General features: G+C 39.6%; 1 protein-coding gene across 6 annotated transcripts in view; it reads right to left on the bottom strand.

The window, feature by feature from the left end:
- The window catches only part of Hecw1 (HECT, C2 and WW domain containing E3 ubiquitin protein ligase 1), a 277,118-nt gene that overhangs the window by 92,536 nt on the left and 169,202 nt on the right, over nt 1-15,380 (bottom strand). For all 6 annotated transcript variants that reach the window (XM_042278238.2, XM_042278239.2, XM_015998717.3 and 3 more), the window contains 2 exons: nt 14,603-14,772; nt 719-861 (listed from right to left, as the gene is read on the bottom strand). In XM_042278238.2, the coding sequence (XP_042134172.1) occupies nt 719-861; nt 14,603-14,772 (313 nt within the window). The remainder of the gene's footprint in view (nt 1-718; nt 862-14,602; nt 14,773-15,380) is intronic.

Consider the following 15,380-nt stretch of genomic DNA (forward strand, 5'->3'; position numbering starts at 1 on the left):
AAATTACCCAAAAAGTCTGATAATATTTTTCATTCCTTTCATATTACTCTGAGTCATATCATATTAATGATATGCTTATAGCCAAACCCCCTATGCTAATATTTCCAAATGCAGTGCTGTTAGCTAAGGAAATACACATAATACAAAGAGATGATCTGATCATAGTTCATTTCAATAAAAACTATGAATGAATAGGAGTGGAAAATATTTAAAACACAAAAAGCATATTCTCATATACAATTGACTTCTGTGACCAACGTAATTGCTGTCATTCCCTGAGACTGTGTGCTTTCAAATTTTCATCTAGATTTTCCTACAAATATCATATTTTGAGAAATTTTACCCAAGAAACATAACATTTCATCTGGGTATGGAAATGCAGTTTGTGGTTAAATCCTACATACAAGACAGGTGAAAGAATGAAATACTTTCCGTAGCAAAGGCAAACTTCAAATTTCTATTTATTCAGGAAAATGTGTATTTTTTCAATTGTCTTATGACTTTCTATACTCTTTAATATGCATTATAAAAACTATACATGAGTAAGAAGGGGAACGATTTAATTGAATATCATGACTCAGGAAATGATATTGATGGGAGAAGCTCTGGAACTGGAAACCATCTCAGTTTGTCTTTCCTTAAGACTTTATAATGGAGCTTACAAGCCTTCCTGGAGGCAGCCTATAATGGAAGCATAGCCACCCCAGTCACAGTTTACCCTATGGCGTGTCTCTCCAGCAGCCTCTGAACAGGCATTGACAGCTTTCCCAAGAAACGCTTGATGATGGGACGGCTCTTGGCAAACTTGTCCTTCACTTCAATTTCCAGCACATCAGTTGGCAAAGACACGAAACTGAAATGCTGCAAGGAGAAACCATATCATATTAACTAAGTGAGAGGTTCCAGGGCTGGCCAGTTCCCAGTCCCTGTGCCTTGGCCTTAGTAATGCTGTCAGACCTGTTCACTAATAAATGAGGGAAGACAATTCTGTTTTCCCTTAGATATTAGAAAAGCTCAGAACATTGAAGAAAAAGGAGTGAGAAGTATGTAAGAGTTGGAAGGTAGGACAAAAGGCTGTGAAATACTATCCTTTAGACTTGATATAATTGTGAAAATTATTACTTCACAACAATAGTGGTTATCTTCACTAGGCTAACGTATTAACAATCAGTCATGGAAGTGGGTGGGACTTATGGGACTATACCCTTTACTGCAGAACTTTGGCTATTGGTGGATTCTGAGAGAGGGAGGGTCCTTGTTTTCTCTTGTACATCCCCGATGATCATACCAGGTTCCAATGGATGGCTCCCATGGTCATGACAATGGCCCTTGTTAAACCCAGTGGGTAACAACAATGACAACACCCCTCACCCCAAATCAACAGGCATGAAAGTGGAGAGATTTGTGAGGAGGAAAGGGGTTGGACATGGGTGGTAGGTAGATAAGAGAGGGTAGGGATTGAGAGGGGTAAATATGCACTGGGTACATGTGTGGAATTGTATAAGATCAAATTTTGATTAGATAAAAAGTAGTGTTAATCTTTGATATTCAAATAAAATCAGCACAAGTTGAATAAAAATCATGTATCAGGACCTCATACATTTGATTAAATTACAATTAGAAATGGGAAAGGCTGGTGAGAGAGACTTGCCTTGCATGGGGGGCAATACAGAAGGAGATTTAAGAAGAGAGAGGACAGATAATTAACACTAAAGATGCTTGAAAGAGACATAAGAATCCTATACTTTATTTTTTACTTAAAATTACATGTATTTAACTTTTATTTTACTTTTTGAGAATTTCATATATGAATTCTGTATCAACATCATTTCTCATCTCTCCTCTCACCAACTCTTCCAATGCCTCCCCAGTTCCTTTTCAACTTCATGGCCTATCTTTAACACACACACACACACACACACACACACACACACACACACACACACACTATAATAGTATACACAGTGCATTCTTTAATATACATAATATAATAATATATGTTAGTATAATACTTTTCTATACATATGTAATATTTATATATAATAGTTTAATTGAAGCTACACCACTTGGAGTGATAATATTCTCCTCAAAATTCATAGATTACATAATAAAAGCACCAATACCAGGTATGGGAAATCTTCATTTGAGTTATTAGTCAAAGGAATCCAGAAGACCCCACCCAAACAATATAGGCTATTGCATTGCCTTTAGTGACCTGAAGATATCACATACTTCAGACACAAGACTTGGAAGAATCCAGATGGAACTGACCTGGATGCTTCCTCCCTGAGGATTAGCTCTCATAGTATCAGAAGAAGCTATGTAAATTGTCAAAGGAAAAAAAGCAATTGGTAGTCCTGTTCCTCTGGCTCCCTGTTCCTCTGGCTCTCCCCACCCTCTCTTCTGAAATGATCCTGGAACCTCAGGACTGGGAATAGTGCCACCACCTCATCAGCTACTGGTAGTCAGCTAATTTTCAGTCCCAGGATGAATTCCTTCCTAATGAGAGGGAGGGCCTTAAGTTCAGTTAGGTGGCTATTGGTTACTACCAGGATATAAGTGCCACTACTACACTTTTGGAATAGCTTTCCATTCAGATTTTGCTGATTTTATTTTTAATATTATATAAAGAGGGTATCATGGAATAAAGTCTTGACTGGTTGTTGCAGAGCAAATATAGATCCGATATTACCTTGATGTAGCTAAGACATTAGTGTGAAGGTGATATTATAATCCAGAAAGTGAAATGACTGTGGGGAATTTTAGAGACATGCTATGTTGGCCAGTTTTTTGTCAACTTGAAACAGCCTAGAGTCTGTGAGAGGAGGGAACACAGATTGGGGAAAGGTTTCCACATGATTTGGCTTTTTTTTATTCTTTTTTTTTTTGAGGTTAAAATTCTTTTTTATTTTATTTTATTTTATTTTATTTTATTTTATTTTTTTTTTTTTTTTTTTTTTTGGTTTTTTCGAGACAGGGTTTCTCTGTGTAGCTTTGCGCCTTTCCTGGAGCTCACTTGGTAGCCCAGGCTGGCCTCGAACTCACAAAGATCCGCCTGGCTCTGCCTCCCGAGTGCTGGGATTAAAGGCGTGCGCCACCACGCCCGGCTCTTTTTTATTTTATTTTATTTTTTTTTTTATTTTACAATACTATTCAGTTCTACATAATAGCCACAGATTCCCTTGTTCTCTCCCTTCCTGCTCCCCTCCCCTCCCCACCTCCTCCAGATCAAGGTCTCCCCCGAAGACTGGGATCGACCTGATAGACTCAGTCCAGGCAGGTCCAGTCCCCTCCTCCCAGATTGAGCCAAGCGTCCCTGCATAAGTCCCAGGTTTCAAACAGCTAACTCATGCAATGAGCCCAGGACCTGGTACCACTGCCTAGATGCCTCCACAAAGAGCTAAAGAGGCCCACAGAAATCCACAAAGATACCCCCACAATAGACTGCTGGCAATGGTCGAAAGACAGCCGGGACTGACCTACTCTGGTGATGGGATGGTCAAACACCCTAATAGTCGTGCCAGAAACCCCATCCAAGGACTGAGGAATCTGGATGCAGACATCCACGGCTAGGCCCCTGGTGGAGCGCTGGGAGTCTAATTAGTGAGAAAGAGGAGGGTTTATATGGAGCGAGAATTGTTGAAACCAAGGTTGGATAAAGCACAGGGACAAATAACCAAATGAATGGAAACACATGAACTATGAACCAAAGGCTGAGGGGCCCCCAACTGAATCAGGCCCTCTGAATAGGTGAGATAGTCGATTGGCTTGATCTGTTTGGGAGGCACATAGAAAATATTTTTAACAGAATCATAGAAGAAAATTTCTCCAGCCTCAAGTAGGAGGTATCTATCAAAGTACAAGAAGTATATAGAATAGCAAATAGACAGGACCAGAAAAGGAATTCCCCATAATACACAATAATCCAAACACTAAATGTACAGAACAAAGAAAGAATATTAATATCTACAAGGGGAAAAGATGACATAACATAAAATCAGGACCATTAGAATAACACCTGCACACCCCCCATTCCCATCTCCTCCCGAGAGGGGTGTGCTGGGGGGAAGGGGAGGGGGGCAGGAAGGGGGAGAACAAGGGAATCTGTGGCTGTTATGTAGAACTGAATAGTATTGTAAAATAAAATAATAATAGTAAAAAAAGAATAATACCTGACTTATCAGTGGAAATTATGAAAGCTAGAATGGCCTGAATGGATGTTCTATAAGTCTCATAGAAAACAGATACTAGCCCAGACTATTATACCTAGCAAAAACTATCAATCATAGCAACAGAGAAAGAAAATCACTCTATGATAAAACCAAACTTGAGTAATTTATATCTACCAACCCAGTTCCACAAACAGAAAGCACTAGAAGGAAATCTTCAGTCTGAAAAGGCTAACCACACCCAAAGGACACAAAGAATAAATAATTCTAGAACAGTAAATCAAACTGGAGGGGGCACCATAACAAAAAAAAATAACAGGAATGAATAAACACTATTCATTGACAGCTATCAACATTAGTGGTCTCAATTCCCCAGTTTTAAAAAAAACACAGACTAACAGACTGGATTATAAAATAGGATTCATCTTTCTGTTTATCCAAGAAACATACCTCATCATCAAGGACAGACATTACCTGGGGTAAAAGGATGGAAGAATGGTAAATCAGGCAAATGGACCTAAGTAGCAAGCAGGTTTCACTATTTTAATATCTGACAAAAAAGACTTCAAACAAAAACTAATAATAATATCTAGGGAAAGATACTATAGTCACATCAAAGGAAAAATTCACCAAGAGGATATTGCAATTCTTAGCATCTATGCAATAAATATAAGGACAACCAATTTCATAAAGTAAACACTACTACAGCTAACATCACATATTGACCCTCAGAAGTGGATAACTTCAATACCTTATTCTAAGCAATAGGCAGGTAATCGAGACAAAAACTAAATGAAGAAATGCAGGAGCTAAAAGAGATCATAAACCAAATGGACCTAACATATTTACAGACTATGTCTCAAACACAAAAGAATATTCCTTCTTCTCAGCAGCTCATGGAACTTTTCCAAAACAGAAAGTCTTAGCAGATACAAGAAAACTGAAATAACATACTGGGTCCCACCTGACCACCACAGATTACAGCTAGATACCAACAACAACAGAAACAACAGAAAGCTTACATCTTCAGGGAAACTGAGCAACTCACTACTTAATGAAAAATGGGCCAAAGCAGACATCAAGAAGGAAATTGAAACCTTTTTCGAACTGAATAAAAATGAAAACACAATATACCCAAATTTATGGGACAAAATTAAGGCCGTTTTTAAGAGAAAAATTCATAGCACTAAGTGCCTACATTAAAAAAAATGGAGACATTTCATATTGGTAACTTAGTGATACACCTGAAATCTTCATAACAAAAAAGTAATAAAACTCAAATTGAGTAGATGGCAAGAAATAATCAAACTTAGTTCTGAAATTAACAAAATGGAACAACAACAATAAAAACAATGCAAAGAAACAATGAAATGAAGAGTTGGTTCTCTGAGAAAATCAATGAGATTAATAATCCCTTAGTCAAATTATCTAAAAGAGAGAAGATCCAAATTAATAAAACCAGAGATGAAAAGGGTATATAATAACAGACACCAAAAAATTCAGAGAATCTTCAGGACATACTTTAAAAATCTGTATGTCACAAAACTGGAAAACTTAAAAGAGATGGATGAACATCTTGATATTTATGACCTACTACAGTTAAATCAAGGTCAAGTAAGCAATTTAAACAGACCCATAACCTCTATAAAAATAAAGCAGTAATAAAAAATAAAAAACCCTCCCCAAATCATAGGGCTGGATGGATTCAGTGCAGAATTCTATTCAGATCTTCAATGAAGAATTAACTCCAATATGCCTCAAAATATTCCACAAAATAGGAAGTGAAGGAACATTTCCTCATTGTTTTTATGAGGCCACACTTACTCTGATTAAAAAAAAACCACACAAAGACCCCAAAAAAGAAGAAAGAAAATAAGACCAATATTCCTTATGAACATAAATACAAAAATCTTCAATAAAATACTTGCAAACTGAATCCAAAAGGACAACAAAAAGATTACCCACCATGATCAAGTTGGCTTCATCCCAGAGATGCAGGGATGGTTCAAAATTCATAAATCAACAAATGTAATCCACCACATAAACAGACTGAAAGATAAAAAAACCACATGATCATCTCATTAGATATAGAAAAGGTCTTTGTCAAAGTCCAACATCCTTTCATGATATAAGTCATGGAAGGACCACATATACAAAAGACATACCTCAACATAATAAAGGCAGTTTACAGCAAGCCCGCAGCAAACATCACCCTAGACAGAAAGAAACTTAAAGTATTTCCACTAAAATCAGGAACAAGACAAGGGTGTCTGTTCTCTCCATACCTATTCAATATAGTACTCAAAGTCTTAGCTAGAGGCAATGAGACAACTGAAGGAGATCAAGGGGGATACAAATAGGAAGGGAAGAAGTTAAAATATCTTTATTTGCAGATGCTATGATAGTATACATAAGTGACCCTAAAAATTCCACCAGGGAGCTTTTACAGCTAATAAACACCTTCTTCAAAGTAGCAGGATACAAAATTATTTACAAAAATCAGTTGCTTTCTTACATACAAATGAAAAACATACTGAGAAAGAAATCAAGGAAACAGTACCTTTCATAGTAGCTTCAAAAAAGAAAAATCCTGGATTACCTCTAGCCAAGCAAGTGAAAGACTTATGTATTAAGATATTGAAGAAAGAGATTGAAGGAGCTATCGGAAGATGAAAAGATCTCCCATGCTTGTGGATTAGGCATGATGAATATTGTAAAAATGGCCATCCTACCAAAAGCAATTTACAGATTCACTGCAATCCTCCATCAAAATTTTAATGCAATTCATTGAAATTGAAAAAGTAATCTCTTCCAAGTGGATCAAGAACCTCAACATAAATCCAGCTACTCTGAACCTGCTAGAAGAGAAAGTAGGAAGTAGTCTTGAACACATTGGCATAGGAGATCACTTCCTAAATATAACACCAGTAGCACAGACACTGAGAGAAACAATCAATCAATGGGACCTCTTGAAACCGAGAAGCTTTTGTAGAGCAAAGGATATGGTCAACAAGGCAAAGCGACAGCTTACAGAATGGGAAAAGGTCTTCACCAACCCCACATCTGACAGAGGACTAATATCCAGAATATATAAGGAACTCAAGAAATTAGACATCAAAATGCCCAACAGTCCAATTAAGAAGTGGGCTATAGAACTAAACAGAGAATTCTCAACAGAGGAAACTCAAATGGCTTGAAGACATTTAAGGAATTGCTCAACATCCCTAATCATCAGGGAAATGCAAATCAAAACAACTCTGAGATACCACCTTACGCCTGTCAGAATGACTAAGATCAAAAACACTGAAGACACTATGCTGGAGAGGATGTGGAACTAGGGGAACTCTCCTCCACTGCTGGTGGGAATGCAAGCTTGTACAATCACTTTGGAAATCAATATGGCACTTTCTTAGAAAATTGGGAATCAATCTCCTCCAAGATCCAGCTATACCACTCTTGGGCATATACCCAAGAAATGCTCAATCATCCCACAAGAGCACTTGCTCAGCTATGTTCATATCAACATTGTTTGTAATAGCCAAAACCTGGAAACAACCTAGATGCCCTTCAACTGAAGAATGGATAAATAAATTGTGGCACATATACACAATGGAATACTATTGAGCAGAGAAAAACAATGACATCATGAGGTTTGCAGGCAAATGGATGGATCTAGAAAAAATCATCCTGAGTGAGGTAACCCAGACTCAGAAAGACAAATATTGTATGTACTCACTCATAGGAGGATACTAGATGTGGAACAAGGATGACTGGACTGCTACTCACATCACCAGGGAGGCTACCTGGAAAACAGGACCCCAAGAAAGACACAGGGATTGCCCAATGACAGAGAAATGGCTGAGATCTACATGAACAACCTGGACATGAGTGGGAGTAATGAAGGGCAAGGGTTGAGGGAAAGAGAGCCTGTGGGAGTGGGAGATCCTAGCTGGATCAAGAAAAGAGAGAGAGAACAAGGAATAGGAGACCATGGTAAATGAAGACCACATGAGAAAAGGAAGAAACAAAGTGCTAAAGAGGCCCACAGAAATCCACAAAGTTACCCCCACAATAGACTGCTGGCAATGGTGGAGAGACAGCCGGAACTGACCTACTCTGGTGATGGGATGGCCAAACACCCTAATAGTCATGCCAGAAACCTCATCCAACGACTGAGGGATCTGGATGCAAAGATCCATGACTAGGCCCCAGGTGGAGCTCCGGGAGTCTAATTAGCGAGAAAGAGGAGGGTTTATATGAGTGAGAATTGTTGAAACCAAGGTTGGATAAAGCACAGAGACAAATAGCCAAATGAATGGAAACACATAAACTATGAACCAAAAGCTGAGGGGCCCCCAACTGGATTAGGCCCTCCGAATAGGTGAGACAGTTGATTGGCTTGATCTGTTTGGGAGGTACCTAGGCAGTGGTACCAGGTCCTGTGTTCATTGCATGAGTTGGCTGTTTGAAACCTGGGGCTTATGCAGGGACACTTGGCTCAATCTGGGGGTGGGCTGGGGAGAAGGAGATGGAGTGGGAGGGGGGAGAATAGGGGAATCCGTGGCTGATATGTAGAACTGAATGGTATTGTAAAATAAAAGGAAAAAAAAGTAATCTCCAACTTTATATGGAAACACTAAAATTCCAGGATAGCTAAAATAATCCTGAATAATAAAAGAACTATTAGAGCTACCACCATCCCAGATTTTAATTGTACTGCACAACTATAGTAATAAGAACAGCATGGTACTGGCATGAAAGCCAACACTTTGATCAATGGAACTGGACTAAAGATCCAGACATAAGTCCACACACCTATTAACACTCGATTTTTGACAAAGAAGCCAAAAGTATACACCAGGGAATGAGCTTTAATTCATTGTCAGAGGAAAGGACCAACAATTAATACATGGGACCTAATGGACCCTGAAAAGCTGTATGACAAAAGACACCATCATTTAGGCAAAGTGGTAGGTTCCAAAAAGGGAAATGGCCCTTACCAATTATACATCTGATAGAGGTTATTATATAAACTATATAAAGAATTAAAAATACTGTTCCTTAAGAAAAATAGAGAACTCAACTAAAGACAGGGTACAGAAATAAAGAGAACTCCCAAAAGACGAGACACAATTGGCTGGAAAACAAAGAAATTTTTTAGCATTCTTAACCATCAGGGAAATGTAAATTAAAATTACTTTAAGATTTCATCTTACTGCGGTCAGAATGACCAAGATAAACAAAACAAGTATCAGTAAATGCTGGGGAGAATGCATGGAAGAGGGAACATTTATTCAGAGCTGGCAGCACTGTAAACTGGAACAGTTACTATGGAAATTAGTGTGGTGGTTTATCAGGAAGCTGGGTATTAGTTTACTTCAAGATCCATCTATACTACTCTTGGGCGTATATATCTTATTGCAGAGATACTTGCTTACCCATGTTTACTGTTGCTCTGTTCATAACAGGCCCAAACTGGAAATAGCCTAGTTGTCTATCAGCTGATGAATGGAGAATGAAAATGTGGTGTATTTACATAGTGGGATAATATTAATCTATTAAGAAAAATGAAATTATAAAATTTAGAGGTAAATGGATGTAGCTAGGAAAAAGTCATCCTGAGTAAGGTAGCCCAGGTCTCCAAAGACAAACGAATGTTTTTTCTTATGTGTGGATATTAGCTTTGAAGCCTTTAATATATGTGCTATAATTTGAATAACCACAGAAGTTAGGTGTTGCTAGAGTTTTCCGCCTTGCCCACAGTCAGGACAAATCTTTGTCACCCGCCAGTCCCACAGCCGCTCAGACCCAACCAAGTAAACACAGAGACTTATATTGCTTACAAACTGTATGGCCGTGGCAGGCTTCTTGCTAACTGTGCTTATAGCTTAAATTAGTCCATTTCCATAAATCTATACCTTGCCACGTGGCTGGTGGCCCACCGGCATCTTCACATGCTGCTGGTCAATATAACTGTCTATGTTCCTTTTCCTCTTTCTTCCAAAATAAAAGAAATAGAAAGTTTAAAAAAAAATAAAGTCTTTAAAGAGAAAGTAAAAGTAATATAAAAAATAAGCCACATAAAGATGGCTATCACACAGAGAATCTGGATTATGTTCTCTTTGATATTTGTAGCTGAAGAAAAACATTTGATTGCAAAGGCTGTTGAGTTATGCCAAAATGTATATTTTAAAGGTACCTTGACTTCAAAATTTAGATGTAAGGATATGTTGCTTTGGAAAAGAGGCTCTGTTTTTGTCTCTACAGAAAGCCAGAGGCTATGGATTTGTTCCAGATTAAGATACATCAGGTTTGACCAGCCAAGACCCCCTGAAGGTCTCCGATGACACCATGGCCCAGATGATCCAACATCCAGAATCGTTTCAAGGCAACTGGCTCAGACGATACAGTCTCACGGACTACTCCATGAACCTAAAATTTTCTTTGTATCCCCATAAGATACTGCACCCCCCTCCAGCAGGAAGTAGTAAGAGAAGCTACGCCCAAATTCCCAAATATACCAAGCTGGCTTTAAAGATGTGTAAAAGTTAAAACCTTCCTTTTTTAAAAAAAAAGAAAAGGGGAAGTGCTGTGGGATGTTCTGTATGTCCTGTGGGAGCCCTTCTTGGGTTCTTTGTGGCGTTACCCAGCAGGTCCGCATAGAGGATGATTAGGACCATGGGCCTGAGTGCAGGTGTCTGAGATGGTCTGCACTTGGCTGTGCTGGGGGATGGTCTGTATGTCAAGTTGTTCTGATTGATCAATAAATAAAACCTGATCGGCTGTGGCTAGGCAGGAAGGATAGGCGGGACTAACAGAGAGGAGAAATAAAAGGACAGGAAGGCAGAAGGACTGACTGCAGCCGCCGCCATGACCAGCAGCATGTGAAGATGCCGGTAAGCCACCAGCCACGTGGCAAGGTATAGATTTATGGAAATGGATTAATTTAAGATAAAAGAACAGTTAGCAAGAAGCCTGCCACGGCCATACAGTTTGTAAGCAATATAAGTCTCTGTGTTTACTTGGTTGGGTCTGAGCGGCTGTGGGACTGGCGGGTGACAAAGATTTGTCCTGACTGTGGGCAAAGCAGGAAAACTCTAGCAACAGTAAGGTACCCAGTAGGATCTAAGGGGTAAGAGAGGATCTCCCAAGGAAGGGGAAATAGAATATATTGTAGTGGAGAGACAAAGAGGAAACTAGAATATGAGAGTAAATGAGGAAAGGTTAGGAAGAGAAGGGCAAAGGAGGAAATAGAGGGAGAGACAACTAATACTAGAGGCCATTTGAAAAACCATATGCAAACCTATTACTTTAGAAGCTTCTAAAACATATACACATTTGAAAAGAATATAAATGAAGTCAACAAATAATAGGGGAGAGAATACCCCATCTAGACATCTTATGCCGCCAAGTAAAACTCCCAGTGCCAGGAATTTGCCACATCTTGTTGAATCTTTGGTCAAACCATCACAGGCTATTTACGAGGTTATTGGTTGCCCTCCACAACCTGATGGTAAGGCCCTATTGCTGAAGACAACACTTACGTATGTCATTGAACACTGAGAATTGAGCTCGAGTCTAATTAGAAGCTTCACATCTACCAACTAGCAACTTGTACTACTAGTAACTCGGCGGTACTGGAAGTTACTCTGCAGACTATTAGAGGAGAAAAGTCATCATCAGTGTCACCCAGCTACAATCCCTGCTGCTTACAATCATGACCTGCCTGTAAGATACACTGGCGCAATAGTGGCGCAAACGTTAGGAGTAAACATCCACTTTCTGATCAGACTTAAGACTTAAGGCCCAACCCATGAGGTAGAATCCACGCTTGGCATTGTGAAAGTGGTCAAGAGCACGAGGCCAAATAGGTCGCAGAACTAGCAGAAAACCTGTTACTATTATTCTGCTAAAGGACTCCTAACTCTGCTAAACCTGCTACTATTATTCTGCTAAAGGAACATAGCAATAAAATGACTCTGAATGCCATTCTGGTATAACCACAGATCAGTGCCTTTCTCAACCCATATCAGAGAAGCTTCTTTTTGGAGTAGATGGCAATTAACACACAGACCCACACCTGCAGGATATACATAGAGTGAGAGACTTGATAGCACTCAGTCCTAAATGGTATGCTTTCAACAAAGCCCTTCCCTCAAGGCTCAAGGATCTATACAGAAGAGGAGGTGCAAGGATTGTTAGAACCAGAGGCCACATGACTCCAAGGAAACAGTCTTCCAGACGCAATAGCACTGACTCACATATGAACTAAGAATGACTGGCAGCACACACGAGACCTTCACAGGCTCAGGTCAAATAGGGTGCTGGCACTGAGAGGTGGGAGTAGACATGGGGTCTCACTCCTAAGGAAGAAGCTAGTTGCAATCGATACCCACTGGCAAAGTGAAGATCAGTTTTCTTCAATGGAGTGTCACAGGGTATAGCAACCACACTTCAGGACAGGCCCCATGCCAAGAAGCAGTTGGCCTACACAAAACAAACTCAATGGTATTTTTATGCACCTTTTTGGGGCATATTTTGCCTTATTGGTCTTCTGCTTATTTATTGTGATTTTTAATTTTGGGGTTTCTTGTTTTTATTGTATTTTGTATTTTTTGTATTGTATATTTTTATATATTGGCGGATATAAGTAGATGGGTGAAGATATTATAAGGCTTGAAAGATAACTGATGACTCAAAATTACAGAATTGTTCACAGATCAAATTAGGCTTTGAGCTGAGTTCTGTGTCTGCACAGCTACACTTTCACTTTCTGCATTTTTGCTCATCCACTCCTGCCCTAAGTTTCCTGTGCCTCCATCCACACAGTTGCCAAGTTGTGTTCTCAAGTGATCAGCTGAAAGTCCAGGAGCCAAACAGGCTGAGTGAGACAAGTTCCTACATGTTCTCTAGGAGAGGAGCCAGTTACTTGAGGCCCAGCATCATACATGATTTGTTGAAGAACTCCTAACTCCTGGCTGGTGGAGGAGACACACTTAGAAGTAGAGAAGGTCCTTTACTGACACAATGAAGTATTCAATACTGTAAGCAAGCTGCACACCACTGTTCAAACCACCAAGATGAGATGAAAAATTAGGTTTCATATTTATTTAAATCAAGCAACACGCAACCAAATTAGGAATATTCTAGAGATGACTGATTTGTCTACTCCAGGAAGCTGATGACTTTAGTATCTCTGGAAGTCATCCAGAGGACCCCATTTATAGTTTGGAGCTCTTGATGACAGCATGGGGGTAACTGTGGAGAAAAGGGACTAATCATGCTTAAATGTGCTTTTCCTGCTTGTAGGCACCTGTTCTGAATCATAAAAGAAACCACTGGTGATGTGGCAGAAAAATAGCAAGTTCTAACTCTGGTTAAGTATGACTGAAAGGGATTTACTGATAAGCTTGCTTAGAAAATATTAAGTCACATTGAAATAAGAAATTTAGCTAAAAGGCTCTGCCTTGATATGTAAGTTTCAGATAGGTAACACACTAACCAGTTTCTCTTGGACAACAGAAAAAGATAAAAAATGAATTAAAATTACATTTCGGACTTGAGGTTGGATAAAGTCTGCTGAGCTCTGCTTTATTACAAGCTGCTCATCAAAACTGCTTGCTTTTATCTGGAAAGGTAAACATTTGCCAGACAGCCCCAAGGAAAGGCCAGTTTTCCACAGCTATAGATCTTGAGAGCTGCTTCCCACAGCTCTTCAAATAAGTAAAAGACTTTGTTAGCAGAAAAACATCTTATTGATAATTGCCCAGAAAATGGAACTTTTGGCAGGAACCTAAAAGTTACCTGCAGATGAAAATTTATGTAAGATTATAATACCCTGTATAAACTGTGAAAAGCTCAGATCAAGGCTGGTCCCTGCTGAGCATTGACTAGGACCCCAGTCTCTCTCTCTCTCTCTCTCTCTCTCTCTCTCTCTCTCTCTCTCTCTCTCTCTCTCTCTCTCTCTCTCCCTCCCTCCCTCCCTCCCTCCCTCCCTCCCTCCCTCCCTCCCTCCCTCCCTCTCTCTCTCTCTCTCTCTCTCTCTCTCTCTCTCTCCCTCCCTCCCTCCCTCCCCCTCTCTCCTCTCCCCCTCTCCCTCTCTCTCCTTCTCTCCCTCTCATCTTTCCTTTTCTTCCCTTTGTTCTTTTTAAATCTCTGGATGCCTGAATTGAGTTTTGGGTTGGAGGGAGGGTATTCTCCCATTACACTCAAAGTAGTTGTGGCAGAGCATTACAGGATGCTGCCTAGGACAGTAATTCCAGACCTTGGAGTTGAAGCTCTCAGAGAGAACATGACTCCCTACTAAGGCCTGAGTCTCATGGCCATGAGTTTAAGAAGAGAATCTATGCTCCACAAGAAAATGAGCACGGGGAGAGTGCATCATTACTCATTTTAGTTTGATCCTTTCAGCATCCCCCCTCCCTAGCACTCACCTCTGCCTGCCAGATGGGGTTCACAGTGTTGCCTCTAATCGTGGATCTCCTCTCCTGTCCATGATGAGGGAGGGCAGGAAAGATGCTGTGTTTCCCAGGCTGAATGGAAATCTTCAGATAAGGGTCTGGGTTGAAAAACATCCCTTTCTTCAACCCCATGGCCTGGAAATCTATAAAGTAAATGACATTTTATTTAATTATGTTTTAATGAAGTTGAGCATCTACAGGTCTTAGGCAAGAACAAACAAAACATGATGGGGTGTTTAAATGAGAAATGTGCCCCATAGTTTCAGATATTTAAACATGTGTCCCCAGTTGGTGGCATTGTTTGGGCAGGTTTTGAGAGGTGCAAGATGTCACTAGGGACAGGCTTAGGGAGTTCTGGTCCTCACCTCCAGTTCACCCTCTGCTTGGTGTTTACAATTAAAGATGTGACCTCCTCAGCTTTCTGATCCAGCCACCTGCTGCGATTCCTCCCTGCCATAATGGACTCTTTTCCTTCTGGAACCCTAAGTTCAAAATAACTCTTCCGTAAGTTGCTTTTGGTAATGTTATTTTATTACAGCAATAGAAAAGTAACTAATATACATATGTAACTTCTTTTTACAATGTTTAGACAATTTTCCATCTCATTACCAACAAGGACTGATGTGCATATACACAGAATATTATTTGGAACATTTCCTGGCATATGTTAAGTTGTATTTGGGAAAGAAATCCTTTTCATATGTCAATTCAACTGGTACTGTGGACATTTATTTTTAATGAGAGGACCATT

Source organism: Peromyscus maniculatus, chromosome 5 (assembly GCF_049852395.1).
Source record: "Peromyscus maniculatus bairdii isolate BWxNUB_F1_BW_parent chromosome 5, HU_Pman_BW_mat_3.1, whole genome shotgun sequence".
Classification (NCBI taxonomy): domain Eukaryota; kingdom Metazoa; phylum Chordata; class Mammalia; order Rodentia; family Cricetidae; genus Peromyscus; species Peromyscus maniculatus.